We start from the raw sequence: 19,809 nt of genomic DNA on the forward strand, positions 1-19,809 counted from the left end.
CCTGCTGTGCAATGCTGAGCAAGTTCTTTCCTCGATCAGTTCTTCATTTCCTTTCCTTTCAGAGGACTAGTTGGTTTCTAAAGGGCCTCCAGCTCTGCTCTGAGCCCACAACAGAGACAATTAATATCACCATGCTCAGAGGGAGGAGAGATGATTCCAGGAGGGGATTAGCCACAGGGGGATAGGTTTTTGAACTGGGTGTTTACGAAAGCCTAGATTCTAGGTTGGCAGAAAGTCATTCCAGGAGTGGGGTTGCAGATGTAAAAACAGGTTTGGAGTGTCCCCTGGTAAGTTAAAGAGACAAGGAGTCTGAGGCTCAGATATGTGAAGCACCGATCCCGCAGCAAATCATTGATGGAGTTAGCATTCAAGACTAGGTCAGGGGACTTCCTTGGTGGCCCAGTGGCTAAGACTCCAGGTTCTGATGCAGGAGGCCTGGGTTCAACCCCTGGTCAGGGAACTGGGTCCCACATGCTGCAGCTAAGACTCAGGGGAGCCAAATAAATAAATAAAAACATTAGCAGTAAATAAACTAAAATAAATAGGATCATTAAAAAAAAGACTATCTCAGGCTGTGGTTCCATTCTGTCTGCCCACTAGAATCTTGGGTATAAATATTGAAGCTCAGGATTTTCTGCAGAAATTCTGGTATTGAATTAGACCTGTCTAGGCAGGAATGTGATTAAAACCTGTAGTTCTTGGGCACTAGTGTCCTCAGGGGCCACTCTGTGGGTGTGACCACTTGCCTGAGCCAGCACCCTGGGCTCAGACTTTCTTAAGGTCATCTTTGGCAACAGGTTGGCATGTGCCCATCTATGTCTGGGGTCATGGGATGCTATTGGGTGACCTCTGCCCCAGCACTAAATCTTGGCTTCATCAGGTATCCTCAGATACCTCAACCCCTCTGAGCTTAGCATCCCACCCACAAGTCTGAGACTGTACACTAACTGGATATTTGGTGTTGTTAAGGAATAATCATTACTTTTTAGTTGTGTTAATGTATTGGGAATGTGATTTCAAAGAGTTCTTATCTCTTAGAGATCTATGTTAAGGTAATGGCATAACACATTAGTTGCTTCAAACTAATCTGAAGGGATTAGTTTAGAAGGGGAGGGGTGGGTGAGAGTTGATGAAACCTGAGTTGGTAACAGTTGACAGTGGGTGATGGGTACATAGAAATTCATTCTACTATTCTTTTTATTTTTGCATATGCTTGACATTTCCCTAATAAAAGACAGCATAGTCTTAAAGATTTGATAGTACGTACAAGTAGGAAAATATACATCAAGACAGAACATAAAACAAAGCGAAACCAGAGCCACTGGGTGCCGTGTCTACCCAGAGTCTGGCATTGGGTGGTCATGAGGATCTGATGAGCTGTGCGCTTTCAGCACCGCGGACAGCGACCGGCGGCCGCTCCTCAGTCTCTCTGCAGTCTTGGGGATCTCTCAGGGCAGAGAACTTGCTTAGGAAGACTCTCTTCAGGACAAAAGACTATCCAGCCTCTTACCAATCCCCAGAGAAGAGGCGTTCACTACCCATGGGGAAGACCAGGACTTAGTGGGTAGTTTCGACTCCTAAGAATCTTCTGTTTCCTGCTCTTTAGAGATACCTTTGTCAAAAATGAATCAATCATATGTGTGTCTGTTTCTAGACTCTGTCCTGTTCCATTTATCTATATGTCTCTGCTTACACCAATCCCACACTTTTGATTTGTAGCTTTAAGGTAAATAGATTTATAGTAAGTCTTGAAATCAAGTAGTGTGAGCATTCCAGCTTTGCTATTCTTTTTCAAAATAGTTTTGACTAGTCTAGTGACCTTGCTTTTCTATATAGGTTTTAGAGCCAGCTTGTTAATTTCTACAAAAGGGCCCATTGGGACTTCACTTGGGATTGCATAGGCTCTATAGATGAATTTTGAAAGGAACAGGTGTCTCAACAATGTTGAGTCTTCCAATTGATGACCAGGGTATGTGTCACCATTTCTTTAATTTTACAAATTTATCTTATCAATGTTTTGTAGCTTTTGTTATATGAATCTTGCATATGTTTTCTTAGATTTATTCCCAAGCATTTAATGTTTTTTGATGATACTGCAAAGGGTATTTTTCAAATTTCAATTTTTAGTTGTTTATTGCTAGTATTTGATTTTTGTTTGCTGGTCCTGTGTCTTATGAGCTTGCTAAACTCATTTATTCAGTCTAGTAGCTTTTTTGGTGGGTTACTCAGGCTCTTTTATATTAACAGAGATTTTTCTTTAGATTTCTATTCTAAAAATTAAGTCAAGAGGAAAGTTGCAAGAAGTAATACAACTGTGGTAGGCAAGAATAACACCTCCCCACCCCCTCACAAAATGTCCATGTCTTCCCAGAACCTGTGACTATGTTATCTGTCAAAGGTAATTAAGGTTGCCGATGGAATTAAGCTTGCTAATCGGCTGACCTTAAAATAGATCACCCTGGATTATTTATTGGGATGATCTAATGTAATTATAAGGGATCTTAAAAGTTGAAGAGGGAGATAGAAGAAGAGTCAATATCAGAGTAATAAGATATGAGAAATAGTAAGCCCGGCATTGTTGACTTTGAAGAGGGAGGAAGGGACCACGAGCCAAGGAGTGCGGGTGGCCTCTAGTGGCTGGAAAAGGCAGAACACTGGCTTCGTCCTTAACCTCCAGAAAGGAATAGAGTTTTGCCAACACCTTGATTTTAGCGTAGCGACACGCACATTAGACGTATGACCTACAGAACCGTAAGATAATAAATATGTGTTGTCTTAAAGCCTCCGAGTTTGTGGTAATTCACTATAGCGGTGATAGAAAAAGAATACAACACTGAATATACATCTTCACCTACATTCACCAACTGTAGCATTTGCCACATTTTCTTCTCTTTCAATGTATGTATACACGTTAGTGTTATAATTGTGTTGTTTTGTAGAACTATTTGAAAATAAGTTGCAGACAGAATTCTACACTCCCAAATATTTCAGCATCTCCCCGCTAAGAAAAAGAACATTCTCTTACATATCCACAGTACAGTTTTAAAGTTCATGAAATTTAAAATTAATACAATGTTGCTGTTGTCTAGTTGCCAGGCTATGTCTGACTCTTTTGTGACCCCACGGACTGTAACCCGCCAGGCTCCTCTGTCCATGGGATTTCTTAGACAAGAATACTGGAGTGGGTTGCCATTTCCTTCCCCAGCGCATCTTCCCAACCCAGGGATCAAATTCACGTCTCTTGCACTGCAGGTGAGGGCTTCCCTGGTGGCTCAGTGGTAAAGAATCCACCTTCGATGCAGGAGACGTCAGTTCGATCCCTGGGTCAGGAAGATCCCCTGGAGGAGGGGGGCATGGCAACCCACTCCAGTATTCTTGTCCATGGGAGAATCCAATGGACAGAGGAGCCTGGTGGGTTACAGTCCATGGGTTGGCAAAGAGTTGGACACAACTAAAGTGACTGAGTATGCACACACGCACTGCTGAGCCACCAGGAAATTCTGTCAATATTATATTACAATAATACAATATTACCAGCTCATAAAGAGTCCATATTCATATGTTGCAAATTGCCCCAAGAATGTCCTTGTCAATTATCTTTAGTCTCCTTTTATCTAGAACAAGTTCTTTCAACTTTTTTTTTTTGTCTTTCATGACATTGGCATTTTTGAAGAGTACAGGTCAGTTGTTACACAATTGGTTCCTTTCCTTAGGTTTTGTATTCTGTCCCCATTTATTAGATCCAGGATATGAATTTTTGGTGGGAAAACCATGTAAGTGATTTGGGATCTTTAACTGTGGTATGGAGTCCGCATCTAAATTTATATCCACATCTGTATTCATCTGTATTTATGCTTATATCATTGTGTGACCATCACTGAAAGAAAGACATTAACAGAATGTTTCTAATACTCTAGAGGGTACTTTTGTGTCTTTGCCCAGCCAACCCTCTGCTGCCTCAAATTAAACACTTTTCTTAACTCTGACCATAGATTAGTTTTTTTTTGTCCTTGAATTGTATATGAATAGAATCACCCAACATACTGCCTTTTGTTTAGCTTCTTTTGTTCATCATTTTGACTGTGAAATTCACCTATTGCCTACACCAATCATTCTTTTTTTAATCACTGTTTAATAAGAATTCCATTGTATGAATATATCACAATTTATCCAGTCTAATGTTGATGGACATTTGAGTTGTTTCTAATTCTTGTCTAACAGGTACAAAGTGTTAATTTGTTCCTAATTTCAAGCTAGCTCCTGTGTTCTTTTGACCTAGCCCCATCATTTTTAGTGGTTTATTCTTCTGCCCCCCAAATATTTTAGGCTCATCTTGTACTTTCTTTGCCCAGCCCTGGAAGTGGCCTTTTCTCTGAGAAACTCTGGTTCCTTTTGGTGGGGAAGTATTTAGAAACCAAGATCTGGGCACTGGCTATGCCTAGGTTTGCTGGAATACAGTGCTTAAAGGCCTTTTCAGCAAAGATAAGAAATAGATTTTTAAAATAAATAATAAATTCATGAAATACCTTAGAGTCTAATCTAAAAGGACAGGGTTTTTCCTTGCTCTTCCATAGTGAGACCCTCATCTGAAACACCAGCTCATTTATTCGCTCAGTTCCTCCAGTCTTTGACTACCTGTCTTTGTGACATTACCTAATCATTCTTAATGATGTCTTGGTATTTGGAATCTTCTCTTGCATTTTTGTAAAGACATCCTCAAGCCCCCTGAATTAGAGTTAATGCTCTCTTTGCACTTTCCATCCACCATGTACATGTGGCCAATGTCCCCCTTGCCAGACTGTGAGTGTCTCAATTCTGTGGAAGAAGGAGAGAGAGAGAAGGTAGGTCTTATCCACCTGCACTGCTCTGGATTCTTTTTTTAATTAATTAATTAATTAATTTGGCTATGCTGGGTCTTAGTTGTAGCTTGCGGGATCTTTGGTCTTTGTATGGCATGGAAGATCTAGTTCCCTGGCCAGGGATCGAACCTGGGTCTCCTGCATTGAGTGCAGAGTCTCAGCCACTGGACCACCAGGAAAGTCCCACCACTCTGAATTCTTGCTGGTGTAATTATCTCTGTCCTCTCAACTACAGTACCTAGAAGTAGAGAGTATCATTCCCTTTTCACAGTCAGGGACACTGAACCTGTGCAATAGCACTGTTTCTTTAAAAAAAAAGTCACGAACGTACATGACTTAATTAACAAATGTTTTATTGCCAAAAATTGCTAACCATCATTTGACAATGCAGGGTTGTCACAAATGTTCAATTTGTAAACAACACAGCATCTGCAAAGCACAATAAAATGAGCTTTGCCTGTGTGTGTTTCTTGAGTGAATGGATGAGGGGTTGTACTAAAACCTCTATAGAATTCTGTTGTTCTCGAATTGTAGTCTGCCTAGGAAGTACGTTTTAAATACAGACTTGTGGAGCACTACCCCAAGGGTCTTGGGTATCCTGAGTTCTGGGGTGGGCCCTGGAAATTTTCAATTAACAGATTTAACCCTTTCCTGCTCTCAGGATATTGTAAGCGTGTTATTCACAGGTCCTATTCTGATCTGAAATTGTCTTGGTTATTCACAAATGTAAGCTCCGAGAGGGCTGGGCTCTTGCCAGTATCACTGGTCTGGACCCTCGACCCGTGGCGGGTACAGATCAGATGCTCCCTAAATATTTGTTGAATGAATGATGAATGAATCTTTCGGGTCACTGCTAGTTGCAGTGTTTCTTGAGTTTGTGTTGAAGCTTTGCTGAAGGGCAGAAAAGCTGGAATCCCTGGGTTGGTTAACATGTGCGTGATGAAGGTGATGCGGATTGTGGGCCAGGAGGAGGGTGGGGGAGGGATCTTGGACTGCCCTCAGGGAGGGTGGGCGAGGGGTGGCGGGGCGGGGCTCGGGCCATGACGTCATGCCCGCGGCCACGCCGGCGTCGTGACGTCACGACACGGAGCGTTTTTCCACCCCCTCCCCGCGCCCTCCCGCCCTGGCTGGGGCGGGGCACGGGCCGGGCGGCGCCGTGACGTCACGCCTGCGGAGGAGCGCCGTGACGTCACGCCTGCGGAGGAGCGCCGCGCGGCGGCTGCGGGGAGGCGGGCTAGGGCGCGGGGCGGCAGCGGCGGCGGCGGGGCTGCGGGGCTGCGGGGCTGCGGGGCCGGGCAGCGGCATGGCGGAGAGCGAGGCGGAGACCCCCAGCACGCCGGGCGAGTTCGAGAGCAAGTACTTCGAGTTCCACGGCGTGCGGCTGCCGCCCTTCTGCCGCGGGAAGATGGAGGAGATCGCCAACTTCCCGGTGCGGCCCAGCGACGTATGGATCGTCACCTACCCCAAGTCCGGTGAGCCCTGCGCGGACCCCGCCCCGGCCGGCTCTGCGGCGCGCCGGCGTGGACGCTGCGGCCCGCGCCCGGGGAGGCGGGGGGCTGACTGGGGGGACGGGGGCCGGGGCCCGGGGCACGATGCCTGGAGCCCGATAGGGCGGGGTGGGGGTGGTCGGCCGGGGGTTTGCGGGAAACCAGGTGTTTGGAGGTTGAGCCCCCGGTGTCCGTGGCCAGGTGGCGTCCTGTGGGGATGGAGCCTTGTTTGGCGGCGGCAGCTGCCAGGCGATAGGCCCAGGCCCGCCAGCCTTCCCTGCCTCCCCTCCCGATGTCCAGCTGGCTGTGTGACCTTGGACAGTCACTCAACCTCTCTGTTCTTGGGTCCGGTTCAGCCCTTTGATGAGCGCCAAGTCCTGGTGATGATCTTGGGGAGGGGGTGAAACGGGGCGTCAGGGCTGTGTGCGTCCCTCATTTCCTGCGTGGGCACTGGCTGGGGGATGGGACTGGCCCGTGCCCAGAGTGCAGTGTCCGATGTGTCCCCCTTGATTCAGGGCCGCCTCATTTACCCTGGTATATCCTGGTTTCCGGGACCCAGGGCAGTCACATTTCCTAGCATTAGGATGTCACTTTCATGACCGCTGTGTGAAGTCCAGGTGATCGTTCCCACTTCCACTGTATGGTGGGCACCGAGACTCAGAGAGGGGAGGTTGCTTGCCCAAGGTCACACAGCGGATGAGCAGGCGGAGCTGAGATTTAAGGCCTGGCGGGTGTGCATGTGCCCAGGACCTGATGTAAGAGATTTTTGATGTAGTGCCTCTTCTGAGGTTTGTAGGGGAAAGGGGCAACTTTCCTGTTTGAACATTCCTGCGGGTTTCCGTTGTTGCTGCTGTCCTGGAGAGAGAGGGATTGGCTGCTCTGAATCCAGGCAGTGCAGTGCGTCTTTGGCCTGATGTCCAGGGTGGCGGCCTTGAGGTCGCGTGGTCAGAGGAGCAGGCCGGCAGGTTGCTGGGAGAGCCCGTAGGCTTTGCTGCCCTTGCTGTGCAGGGTCCCAGATGCCTAGTGGGTAGGCCTGGTCCTCCCGGGAAGGCCGAGGAGTGGGCTTGTGAGTGGAGGGGTGGAGGGAAGTCTGGAGGCACTGCTGGGCTGTCCTTGGGAAGAAGGAAAGGAAGTGTGGGGATTCAAAATTGGTCAGATTTTAGAGCCAGGGATATCATTCATATATATATATGACCCCCAGCTGGGTGTGGGCGGGATAGCACTTCACTTCCCTCCTGTTATGTGGGATCACTGAAGGCTGAAAATGGCCTCCTGTCAGTTTAGGGCAGGGTCTGCCTACCTCTGAATTGTGAAAAATGTGGGCATTCTTAAGGATTTCGGAGTGGCAGATGGGCAGTTGTGGTTCTCTGTTACCCCCCTCCATTTCGTGAGCAGGAGATGGTGGCTAAAAAGTTGGGTTGCTGGCAGGCTGGGGGAGGCCTGGGCGTAGAGCTTGCTTGAAAAGCATGGCCTTGACGCTTATGGGGGAGGCTTTAGAGGGGCCCAGCACTGGGGGCCTGCTGGGGTTTTGCAGAACCTGGCTGGGCACCTTGATGGGAATGAGGTGTTAGTTTAAGGAAGTTTTCTAGATAACCAAATCTCACATCTTGTTTGTAACTTGCATCTTTCAAAGACAAACACACGTCCTAGAGCTTTTCAGAAGGAGAGCAAACATTGGCTCTTCCCTTCGGAGACAGAGAACCCAGCTTGGCCAGAGATCCTGGTGTGGGGTCCGTTTGCACACAGCCCAAGAGAGCCTCCTTTTCAAAGCTTAAAATTATTTTTCCCACAGCCCTTATGGTCTTTCCAGGCCCTTACTGTTTCTCCATCTGCCCCTTGCCGGCTCTTTTTGCCTGTGGACCCGGCAGGCTGAGATGGTGCTAGTGGTAGAAAAAACCTGTCTGCCAATGCAGGAGACATAAGAGATGTGGACTCGATCCTGGGTCAGGAAGATCCTTTGGAGAAAGGCATGGCAGCCCCCTCCAGTATTCTTGCCTGGAGAATCCCATGGACAGAGGAGCCCACCGGGCTACAGTTCATGGAGTTGCAAAGAATCGGACACAACTGAACAACACAAACCCATTTTAAGGGCTTCCCTGGTGGCTCAATGGCAAAGAATCCACCTGTCAATGCAGGAGACTCGGATTCGATCCCTGGGTAGGGAACACCGCCCCCTCGCCCGCCGGAGAAGGAAATGGCAACCCACTCCAGTATTCTTCCCTGGAGAATCCCATGGACAGAGAGCCTGGTGGGCTACAGTCCACACGGTCGCAAAGAGTTGGACACGACGGAGCGACTGAGCGCGCCCGCACAGCTGACTCCCTGCCATGCTCCGTGCTTTGTCACTCACAAAGGCCTGTGTCCATCATCGCAGTAAACCGTCCGCGGAGCTCTGACCAGAGGTGGTCTTCCATTTCAGAAGTCCGGCACAGAAACTCTGGGAGGTGACGTGACTCACCCAAGCTCCAGTGCCTGGTACGAGGCTTGTTTGAGTTGACGGCGAGCCCGGGAGTGAAGGAGAAGCAGAGCGTCATGGTTTTGTGTAGGCCTGTGTCTGCTGTTCCTTTTTTCTGTTCTTCCTGATTCTCAACCTTCACCCAGTCCATCCTTCTTGCCCATTTCTTGGGATGGTGACAGGAACAGTGAGGCGGTTTCTCAGGAAGGATGACCTGTACTTGCTGAGCCTGGTGCTTCTGGAAGTCCCATGTCCTCCCAGCCCCCACTGCCTGTAAAGTTCGTTACTCAAAATGAGCACGGAGGGGACTGAAGAATCAGTCCCCAAAATCTGGTTTTCACTCAACCAGAGACGGTGCGCCCTGGAGGTCGTCTCTAGTGGCAGCTGGTGTGGCAGGAGGAGCTGCCTGGGGGGCAGGATCTGGGTCTCCCCTCGCCCTCCCCCCCACCCTGGGCAGTTGCCCTCAGGCGATTCCGCTGCTGTGACACCCACATGGTGAACTGTGCGGTCACAGAGGCGGCTTCTGCTCTGGGATCCTTGGAGGGGCTGTTACTTTGAATGCAGGCCAGTGTAGTTTTGTAGTTTGCCGTGGGCCCTCGGAGTGGTGAAGTGGCCCCTTGGCGAGTCCCGTGTGCCCGGCGCTCTGCCATATTAATCCAGAGGATCAGAGAAGGCAGGGACTTGCTCAGAGTCACACGGCAGCTGAGGGACAGTCAGGTCTAGTCCATCCTTTGGTCCACAGCCAGTTTCGCCCCTGCCCCTCTGGAGGAGGGAGCTGGACTCAGGCCCCAAGGAGGAGGGAGGATCCCACCTTCTCCACTGTGCTCTGGGGTGGAAGTCTCAGGACGCTTCGGGGTTTTAGGGGTTTTGTCAGAGTTCTGAGTCCTGGGCCACGTGGACTTCAGGCGGCCCACTTCACGATTCCATTCCCTTCCTGTCCCCTCCTCCCTGCTTCCTCCTCCCGCCAGGAGTGGGTCTGCAGGAGGCTCTGGCTTGGAGATTGGGAGCCTGGCTTTGGAGCCGAAAGGCCTGTGTGTGAGCGTGGCTGTGCTGCACATCTGCTGGCGGGCCCTGGGCAGCTGAGACCACCCGTCTGAGCTGCGCTGCCCTCGAGGGTGGGAGAGGCCCCCTCGGTGCCTTGCTGGGCGGCTGTGAGGATGAGTGGGATGAGGAGCCAGGGCTCCTGCCTGGACCAGATGCGCCAGAAGCAGCGGGCAAGGTGTCTCGATGCCAGCTTTCACTCCCTGAGCACCCATGGCGCCCAGACCTTGCCTCGGGGCTGGGCATTCAGAGAAAAGTCCCGTGGGGTGCCCGTCCTCAGTGGGCGCTCAGTCTGCTGGGGGACAGACCCCTCCAGCGTGGACCCACGGGACCCGTAGGGTTTCCAGCGCCCAAGTCTAGGGCATCGTAGTGAACTTGCAGGTGCCCCAGGGCCCTTGGCCACCCCACCCCCTCTGGTGGGGAACGGAGGCTCACAGTGTGGGGGGCGTCTGTTGGGAGAGGTCGTAGCAATCGTATCCTGCTTTTCTCCACGGTACTCCAGTGCTTCTAGAACCTTTCTGCGTTTTCGACATTTGAGCTCAGGTGACAGGTTAGGACTGTACTGTCTTAATGCGGGAGCCTCTAGTACCCAGGGGGGTATCGAAGTTTAGTGAATTGAAATAAAATTACAGCGATTCGGTTCCTCAGTAGCACTGGCCACGCTCCGTGAGCTCAGGAGCTGCACATGGCTAGTCGTCACTGCGCTGGACCGCAGGGCTTCAGCTGTTTCCATCGCCACGGAGGTCCTGCAGGACGGCGCCAGTTCACGCTGTGACCCCACGGTGGGAGCCCGTGGTACCTTCAGTGTCCAGGGACCCTGACCCTCCTCGTTGTCCAGTGTTGACGGTCCTTCTTTCTTACAGCCTCTGGCCCCAGGGTCTCTCTCTCTCTCTTTAGTCGCTAAGTCATGTCCGACTCTTGCGACCCCATGGACTGCAGCCCGACAGGCTCCTCCTCTGTGTGTGGGATTCTCCAAGCAAGAATACTGGAGTGGGTTGCCATTTCCTTCTCCAGGAGATCCTCCCCAACCCAGGGATTGAACCGGGGTTTGCTTCATTGCAGGCGGATTCTTTACCGACTGAGCCATGAGGGAAGCCCAGGGTGTTGGGTGTTAGATCCGATGGTGTCCGGGAAATGTCTGTCCCCGAGGCGGTGGAGACCACGTAGTCTCTACAATGTGCTCCTTGGCTCGGCCTGAGCATCCCCGCTCCCGGTTTTTCTTTCCTTTGGCTCCCACCCATCTTGAAGTGTACCCCTCCCCCCGTTCTCTGGTCACTGATGGGGGGGCAGTGAGTCACTGCCGGGGGGGTGGGGAGACCCTGGCCCAACTCCAGCCCTGTCAGTTTGCTGTTGAAAAATGAGAGGGTTGGACCTGATGGGTTCACATCAGTCTTAAGCATTAAGACCCCTGTGGGGCGGGGAGGCCCATAGGCCCCAGGCTGGATGATCTTTGGCTGAGAGTGTCCCCAGGCCCGGGAGATGATGCAGGGAGTGTCGTGAACGCATGCCTCAAGGAGCTCATGCGGACACTGGGAAGCCGGGCTCCTAATGCTGACGGCTGCCCAGCAGGCCAGAGTGCTTATTCTCAGGGGTCAGGAAGGGGTGCTCCGAGGAGGAGGGTCGTAGGGGGGCTGCATGGAGGAGGTGGCGGGACCTGGCCATGAGAGTTGGTGGGGCCTCCCCGTCCATCGTGTTTGAGCCTCGGAACAGCCTTGGGTTCTTCGTGGTTGCCTCTCTTGGATAGAAACAGGCCCTGTGAGGGGCAAGGGCGGTGTCAGCGCCCAAGGGTGCAGGTTTGACTTGCAGACGGTAGGGAGGAGCCAGCCCCAGGAGAGCTGGACAGAGGGACAGCGGGGATGGAAACCAGTGGTGGCCGGGCCTTGGTTCTGGGCTGGACGCTCCCAGGTTTCCAGGGATGGTTATCATGTTCCCCCAGCCTGGGGAGGAGACTGACCTCAAATCCAGATCTGGAAGCGGGCTAGGAAGTTTTGGGGAGGAGCTCGCCACCCACCCTGAGCTCACGTTTGTGCCAAGATCAAAGACAGCGTCCCTGCCTTCCAGCTGCAGGGTGATGAGTGCTCCCCAACTAGCACCTGCTTACCCGCCTACCTGAAGATGTCCCCGGAGGTTTGGCTCCAGATGACTTGTCGCCTTCCTCTGTCCTTCCCCTCCCTCTCCCTCGCCTCCTCCCTCTTCCTGCCCTTTGCTCTGACTCCAGCTGTTCGCCCGTGCTCGAGAGGGCTTGGCTTTGGGGAAGGAAGTGGCTGGTCCCAAGAGCCGGGGTTGGCCGGGGGAGCATGCTTCTTGTCACCGCATGAGACCTGGAGAGAAGGCCTCCAGAGGAACCCACAAGGTTCTGGAGGAAGACGGGAGCAGGGCCCCCGGGAGGAGCATCTGCTGACGCCCGAGGAATTAGGAGGAGGCCCCGAGCTCGCTCTGAGCGCCAGGGTCTCATGGGGCTCCTCACCTGGCCTTCCTCCGAGGCAGTGAGGACTGCTCTGCCACCCCCCGCCCTCACGTGCACCTCGCTGCTTTGCTTCTGTGGCTCCTCCACCCAGAAAGTGCTCAGACCGGCCCACCCCTCTCGGCCTGCTGCAGCCTTGGCAGCCTTCCTCTCTCACCTGGACTGTTGTGCGTCCTACGCCCTGGGTTCACCTTTTACTCTGCAGTGAAAGTGACCTCTTAGGAACACAAGAGCACGCCCCCGAGGGTTCGCTCTCTTCCCCGACTCCGCCATGGCCTTCGGGCGGCGGTGAAGCCCGCCCCGTAGCCGTCGCCCTGTGGTCGGCTCTCAGCTGTCCTGCCCCTTCCTCCCAGCGCTGTGAGCACGCCTGGCTCTCCCTCCCCTCAGCCTGGCTCCCTCTGTGTGGTGTGCTCCTGCCCTGCCCTCCTTCCCTTCCTCTCCTTTTCCTTCCCTCCGGTTACCTGATGTGGACATCGGCCTTCAGAACCTATCTCGTCTGTTCACTGAGGGACTGAGCGTCCTCCTGTGCCTCCCGCCTCCCATCTTTCAGGACTTCAGAGGTGCCATGCCGTTGTCTGCTGGTTTGCATTGCTTCTGTTGAAAAGTCAGCTGTGATTCTTTGTTCCTTTTGGAATGGATCTTTTTTTTCCCTTTTGGTGGCCTTCAAGATGTCCTCTTTATCTTTGATTTTCAGCGCTTGGATATTAGGTGTCCAGATACATATATATTTTTTAGTGGAGGAGGATGCTTATTCTGCTTGGGGTTCTCTGAGCTTCTCATCGCTGTGGTTTGATACCTTTCCTTATTTTAGAAGAATTCTCCGTCATCACTGCAATTATTTCTGCCGTCTGTTCGCTCTTCTTCTTTTCAGATGCCAATTACATATGTATTAGACAGTTTGATACTGTCCTATAGCTCTGGGACATTATGTTTTTTGACCCTATTTTTCTCTTTGTGTCTCAGTTTGGGTAACTTCTGCTGGTCAATCTTCAGGTCGACTGATCCTCCCACAGTGTCAGGTACACTGAGGAGCCCGCTGAAAGCATTCTGTATTTCCCTTACTGTGTTTTTATTTTTTCTCTAGCATTTCCGTTGTGGTTTCTGTCTCTCTGCTGAAACATTCATCTGTTTATGCTTGTTGTCCATCTTCTCCATGAAATCCTTCAGCATTTAAGACAGAATACTTTATTCTCTTGAGTCTGATTCTGTTGATTGTTTTGTCTCCTGACTGGGATTTTTTTTTGGTCTTTTTTTTTTTTGATGTGTACTACTTTTTGATTGAATGCTGGACACTGTGCCAGCATTAGAGACTGGAATCATTTGTATCGGTGCTTTGAAGTCAGCCTGTCCCTTCTTGGCAGGCCATCAGTGTAGGCCGTGGGTCCGTCTGGTAGGAACTGGGCTGTGTTTGAATCCTGTTATCACTCTGGTCACTTGAGTGACCCCTGGTGTTAATGCCTGTTGCGTCACATTATGCTTCGCGTGACGGGGGGCGGTTGCTGAGTATTCAGAGCGTCTTCCCTCAGTGTTCCTGTCCTACTGTTGTCATTCAGTTGCTAAGTTATGTTTGGACTTACGGACTGTAGCACACTGGGCTTCCTCCACTGGCTCCTGGAGTTTACTCAGACTCATGTCCATTGAGTCAGTGATGCTCTCTAACCATCTCATCTTCTGCTGCCCCCATCTCCTTTTGCCTGCAGTCTTTCCCGGCCCTACCTTCAGCATTTGGTCTGAATCTTAAGAAGGGTTTCTCCCCACACCCTGTCCCCTCCCTCAAGGGTGGACGGCTGGTCCTTGATGCTCTGTTACTGGCTGAGGGAGGAGGGTTTTGAGGGGGAGGTCCTCCGTTTCCTGGCCCAGCTGCAGCCTTAGGTAGGCTTTGGGTTTCTTGGTCTTGATGGAACTTTCTCAGTGATGCCCCCTAGTGGCTACCAACTCTGCCTTGATGGTGGGTTTTGTGTGGGAAACTCACATCCCTCTTTCTGCATTTGGGGTCTTCAGATCCCAGGGACGGGCTCCTGCCCTGCCCATAGGGCCAGGGTTCTTTTCTTTCACCCAGTCTCCAGCCATGTTGGGTCTTCACCGGCACCCGGGGTGGGGGTGGGCAGCAGGTTTTGCTGCCCCTCCTCCAGTGGCTTAACGCATTCTTGCCATAGAGGAGAAGGGTTCCAGGAGGTTTTCTGTTCTCCTGGGGGAGCTGGCCTGACCCCAGCTGTGGCGCCTTTGTGTCCCGGGCTTGCAGAGCACCCACGGGAGGACTGAGTGCAGGTATCCTCCTCAGACCTCACCACGTGATGATTGCAAGCAGAACACTCCGAGCCCCCGGGGGGTGGAGCACGCTGACGGTGGATTTCTGAGTCTCAGTGTTAGCTGACTTGGCAGCTAGAGAACCTAATGCCAGAAGAGGGGAGGGCAGCAGGTACATGGACCCGTTCACTGCAGGGTGCAGGAGGCGTACACTGCTCCCCTTGGAGGAGTTTGAAGGCAGCAGGCTGTTGCCAAGACAGGCAGGTTTCTTTGGGGCACGTGGGTCCAGAGAGGCCGTGGAGTTGGGACTGTCAAACACAGCAACAGGCTGGGATACAGTGCTGAGTCGGAAATGGAGATCAGGTGAAGACCACACCCTCTACAGGGAGGTTCCTAGCCCCACCCTCCTGCTCGGCTCCTGGGATGCCTGTGGTCCCCCAGGGCAGAGAGTGGAGGTGTCTCCTCTGGAGAAACTGGCCCCAAAGTGAAGACTTAGAAGTGCTCCGCCGCGGGCATCTGCTGTCATAGTTTTGAGGGTGCCCGGCTGGGCTGCACTCACAGATGGGGGGCCCTGCGGTCAGCAGCGTGTCCACCGTGGACAGCGGCGTCCTGGGGCTTGTTCTCACCTGTGGGTGGACTCAAGGTCTCCAGTTCTTAGCATCTCCAACAGGAAGGACAGACCTGCCAAAAGAAGACAAAAAGCAGCAAAAGGCACTCAGCGGAATCCAACACAATGCAGAGCAGAAGAAAACCTAGAAAAAAGAACCACCCCTGGCACTCTGGACTCTGTTCCACTGAGAGAGTGAAGGCAGGTGCGCTCTTGGTGAAGAAAGCAGTCACAACGGGAATGAGCAAGTAAGGATCCTGAAAGAACTCTTGGAATTAAAAACATTGTAGTTGAAATTTTGAAAACTCAGCTGTGAGGTTTGGATGGTGAAGCAGAGGAAATGTCCGGGGGAAAGTGGGACAAAAATTGTTACAAATTGATGACAAGTAGGAGCAAAGAGATAAGAAAAGTAGAAGGTCTCAAGAGTTCCAGAAAGAGGGAACAGCAAGAAAGGGAGAGAGAAAGTTACTGGAAATCAGGGTTTCCAGAACTCTGGGGCTTTAGTTAAAGGCCCCCTCCTGCCTGAATGTGCCTCCAGGCATCATGAATGAGAGACCCTGCTGAAGCACTTAACTGAAATTTCAGAGAAGATCGCAAAGCTTCCAGAGACAAGAATGGGCCACGTTCAAGGGATGGGGAACCAGGACCTCAGAGTTCTTAGCACAACGCTGGCAGCTGGAGGATGGGAACAGTGGGTTCAGGGTCTCCAGCCTGGAACCCCACACCCAGCTCAGCCAGCCGTCCCGAGCGTGGTAGAAGCAGGCGCTTGTCGTCAGGCTCCAGCTCACAGAGGGTGGGCTCTGCCGCCGTGCATGCGTATACCGAGGGGCACATGGCTAGAAGACTGGGTCCCTCCAGCCCCAAGGAGATGCAGGGAGACATTCATGGGGTGCCAGGGGGCAGGGCATGACCCTCAGAGATTCATGGGGTTCGAGCACAGCCCTTGCATTTGGCTGTGTGGGGAGGGTTTGCAAGGAATTATTATCTAGAGTCGGGCAAGGAATTATTAATAGGCACATAAAATACTGAGCAAGCAAGCAAAGGAAATAGTCTCGTAGGAGAAAGGAAGGGTTATCACTACACGCTGTACTTTGGATTAGACCGAGAATTGTGCCAAGACCGTGTTGGGGAGAGAAGCCTGCAGGAGGGAAGGCGCCTCAGTCAGCAGTCAGGGACCCATCAGAAGGGACAGATGTGAAATAACGGTGTAAGCGCGTCGGAAACTGGAGGGTAAGAGAAGAATCAGCAGGGCTTTGCTATGTTCGCGGGAGTCGGGTGGGGAGGGGCGTGAGATTTTTTTACCTCAGGCTTTTGACTTTTTTTTTTTTAATTTATTTTTGACTGTGCTGATCACCCCTGCTGTGTGCGGGCTTTCTTGAATACGGGTTTTCTCGAGTATGGCGAGTGTGGGGGTCTCCTCTTCCTTGTGGCTCATAGACTTAGTTGCTCCTCTGCTTGTGGAATCTTCCCGGACCAGAGATCGAACCTGTGTCCCCTGCGTCGGCAGGCGGATTCTTAACCACTGGACCACCAGGGAAATCCTTTCCTGACTGTTAAGCCGGTATACACGTGTGATCTTTGGTAAAGTTTAGAAATGAACAGAATTCCAAAGTGTCCCAGCCCCAGGATCCTGGCAGCTGGGGGTCCAGGTCCGACTGGTTCCGACCGTGATGTGCTGTTCTGTCCTGTCCCCAAGAGTTCTGGTGGGAATCTTGACAGGCTCCACCCCAGCCATCCCCAGGGAGTTCCACCTGAAACCTCAGCATTCTCCGCCAGGTCTCTGCCCCAGAGGCCAGGTGTCAGAATCACTGCCGCTTTGGAGCCTCCCAGGAGCAGTTTTCCTACCGTCAGCAGAAGCACGCCTGTGAGCCATCCATCGCATGTGTTGACTTGAAAACGAGCTGCCAGAAAGCGCGTGGCTCGTGTTACTTCCCGCGAGGCCCCCGCCTGGCCAGTCCCTAGTGTTCCTGGGTTGAAAGCCTGGCTCTCCTCCACCTCCCCTTGAATTTGCTGGCCGGCAGGCTGGCCTCCTGGGCGCCTCTCCCCAGGAGGATCAGATGCAGAGGGGTGGTGGGGAGGGGGCTGAGGCCCGGCTTCACCCCCACCTGCTTTTGTCCATCCTGTCCCGGTGGCTGGCTGTGCCCCCCACCCCCGGCTCCCCCAGGGGTGCTGGGGAGGCCGTCCATGTAGGGATGTGGTCTCCACCTCTCCAGGGGTCACTCTCCCCTCCTCAGCTCTGTGACCTTGGCCTGGAGCTTGAACTCTGAGCTTCTTTATCCACCATGGGGGTGCTTGTCAACCCTGCCTTGGCCGTGTCGGGCCCTGCCCCAGGCGTCACCTGTCAGCCCATCTTTGAGGGAAGGTGGCCTGGCTTGGGGTGTGAGGGGGTTGGGGTGTGAGGGGCTGGGGTGTGTTTCCGATGTGAGTGATCCGGGTGAGTGGTGCCCGCAGGTGTTAGGGAATGTGACCTGGGGCAGCAGGAGGCAGGGGACCAGCTTCTTTCTGGAGCCCAGAACAGGGTGCAGCCTCGCCGACCACTTGATGTTAGCGCCGTGGGACCTGTGCTGGCCTCCTGGACCCCCGGAATGATGAGTAGTACCTGCGTTGTTCTGGGCCACTGAGTTGGTGGTAATTCGTCACAGCCCCTGCAGAAACTAGTAACACGCCCCAGCCTTGCCCCCCGCGCACATGAGCTACCCCCCGTCAGCGCCCCAGCGGCGCCCGGAGCGCTGCGTGCAGGTGGACAGGAAGCCCAGGGCGCCCAGTGCCCCCGGGGCTGGGGAGACTTGGGAGGGTCCAGGGAGGCCTCTGAGTGGTGGCCCAAAGTGCAAGTCCAAGGTGACCAGGCAGAAGGGCAGCCCGTGGCAGGCCTGGGCCCTGGGTGCTGGGTGCAGGGGGTGGTGGAGAAGGCTGGCCATGGCGCAGAGGGCCGGAGCAGGGGAGAGGAGGCCGCAGGCTGAGCAGGACTGCGTCCCTGGATGTGAGAACGGCAGGCAGGGCCCAGGCCACAGTAGTCAGGAGAGTGGGTGGATGGGCTGGGCAGGGCCCTTGCTAAGCGGCGGGGGGACACCTTGGCGGCGGGACTTGGAGGCGCCAGTGGGCAGGGGGCGGCGCCTGGTGGAGAGCTTGCCGAGCCAGGGCAGTCTGCCTGCAGGGCGTGCGTTTGGACTTCGGTTGAGGGGCTTTGTCTGGAGCCGGGTAGTGACTGCCTGGTAGAGTCCTCATCCCCGGTCTTTCTTTTCTGTGGTGGTTTGGTCACATCCGGCTGGCCTGGGGACACCAGGGCCCGTTGCCCGAGTTGGTCCCAGGTCCCCCACTCTCCGTCCTCCCTGGTGCCCGGCAGGGGCATGGTGCACCCTCCTGTGCTGGAGGCCGGAGGGCCAAGTGGTGCTCCACCAGGAAGTGGACTTACAGGGCTCCCCTGGAGAGGGGGCTGCGAGGGCCAGGCCACAGAGACCTTCCTGCAGGCTCTAATGAGGCTGGCTTTTTGGCGCAGATCCTTAATGGAGGCACAGATGGAGCTTGTGAAATTGCTGTGTCGATATTGATGTTAGATGTACTAATGTGCAGGAATGGCTGTCTGGGTCATTGCCTGTGGGGGCTACAGGGGTGGGGGTTGGCAGCACTAAACGTAGATCCTGAAGAACTCCTTGGTGGTGGTAGTGTAGTCACTCAGTCTCGGACTGTAGCCCGCCAGACTCCTCTGTCCATGAGATTTCCCAGGCACGAATACTGGAGTGGGTTGCCATTTCTTCCTCCAGGGAATATTCCCAACCCAGCGATCAAACTCACGTCTCCTGCACTGTAGTCAGATTCTTTACCATTAAACCACCAGGGAAGCCTGAAGACCTCCCTGGGGGAGGCCTATGTTAGTAGAAAACTGCCCACGGTCTGATTTCTAAGGTTCCCACCTCTCCCTCCCTTGCCCCCACCCCCACCCAAGTGTAGCTGCCCTGAGCTGCTGGATGGATGGGCCTCGCCAGGAGGAGCGGGCAGATGGGAGCCATACACCGGCACTGCCACCTTGGGCACCGTTAGGCCTCAGGAACCTCACCTCTAAATGGGGGTGATGGTCCCCACGTCTCAGGTTGGTGGGCGACCACAGCCGCAGAGCAGACTCCCCTTGGCATCTCACTCGCTGTGCTCAGCGTCGTGTCTGGACCCAGCCCTGCCGGGCACTGCGGCCCTTTGCGGCTCCCCCTGCTGCCTGGTTCCCATTGTCCGAGTCTCAGGGCCGGTTCGCTCCCCCTGCTGCTCACCGGCGTGTCCGTCGTCCCCAAGGTCTGCTCTTCTGAGGAACCTGCAGGGCTGTCCTGGGCCGTGTCTTTCAGCGTGGTCCTGGTGGTTGTTCTTCAGTCGCTCAGCCGTGTCCGACTCTTTGCAACCCCATGGACTGCAGCATGCCAAGCCTCTCTGTCCCTCACCATCTGCCAGAGGTTGCCCAAGTTCATGTCCATCGTGTCGGTGATGCCATTTCATCCTCTGATGCCCTCTTCTTCTGCCCTCAATCTTTCCCAGCATCCGGAACTTTTCCAGTGAGCCAGCTGTTCACATCAGGTGGCCAAAATACTGGAGTTTCAACTTCAGCATCAGTCCTTCCAATGAGTATCCAGGGTTGATTTCCCTTAAGATTAACTGGTTTCATCTTC

General features: G+C 53.3%; 1 protein-coding gene across 1 annotated transcript in view; it reads left to right on the plus strand.

The window, feature by feature from the left end:
• The first annotated feature begins 6,057 nt into the window (after positions 1-6,057).
• Positions 6,058-19,809, plus strand: part of SULT4A1 (sulfotransferase family 4A member 1) — a 28,824-nt gene continuing 15,072 nt past the window's right edge. The window contains exon 1 of the mRNA XM_043441489.1: positions 6,058-6,331. Coding sequence (XP_043297424.1) covers positions 6,163-6,331 — 169 coding nt within the window. The 5' untranslated portion in view covers positions 6,058-6,162. The remainder of the gene's footprint in view (positions 6,332-19,809) is intronic.

Source organism: Cervus canadensis, chromosome 21 (assembly GCF_019320065.1).
Source record: "Cervus canadensis isolate Bull #8, Minnesota chromosome 21, ASM1932006v1, whole genome shotgun sequence".
NCBI lineage: Eukaryota > Metazoa > Chordata > Mammalia > Artiodactyla > Cervidae > Cervus > Cervus canadensis.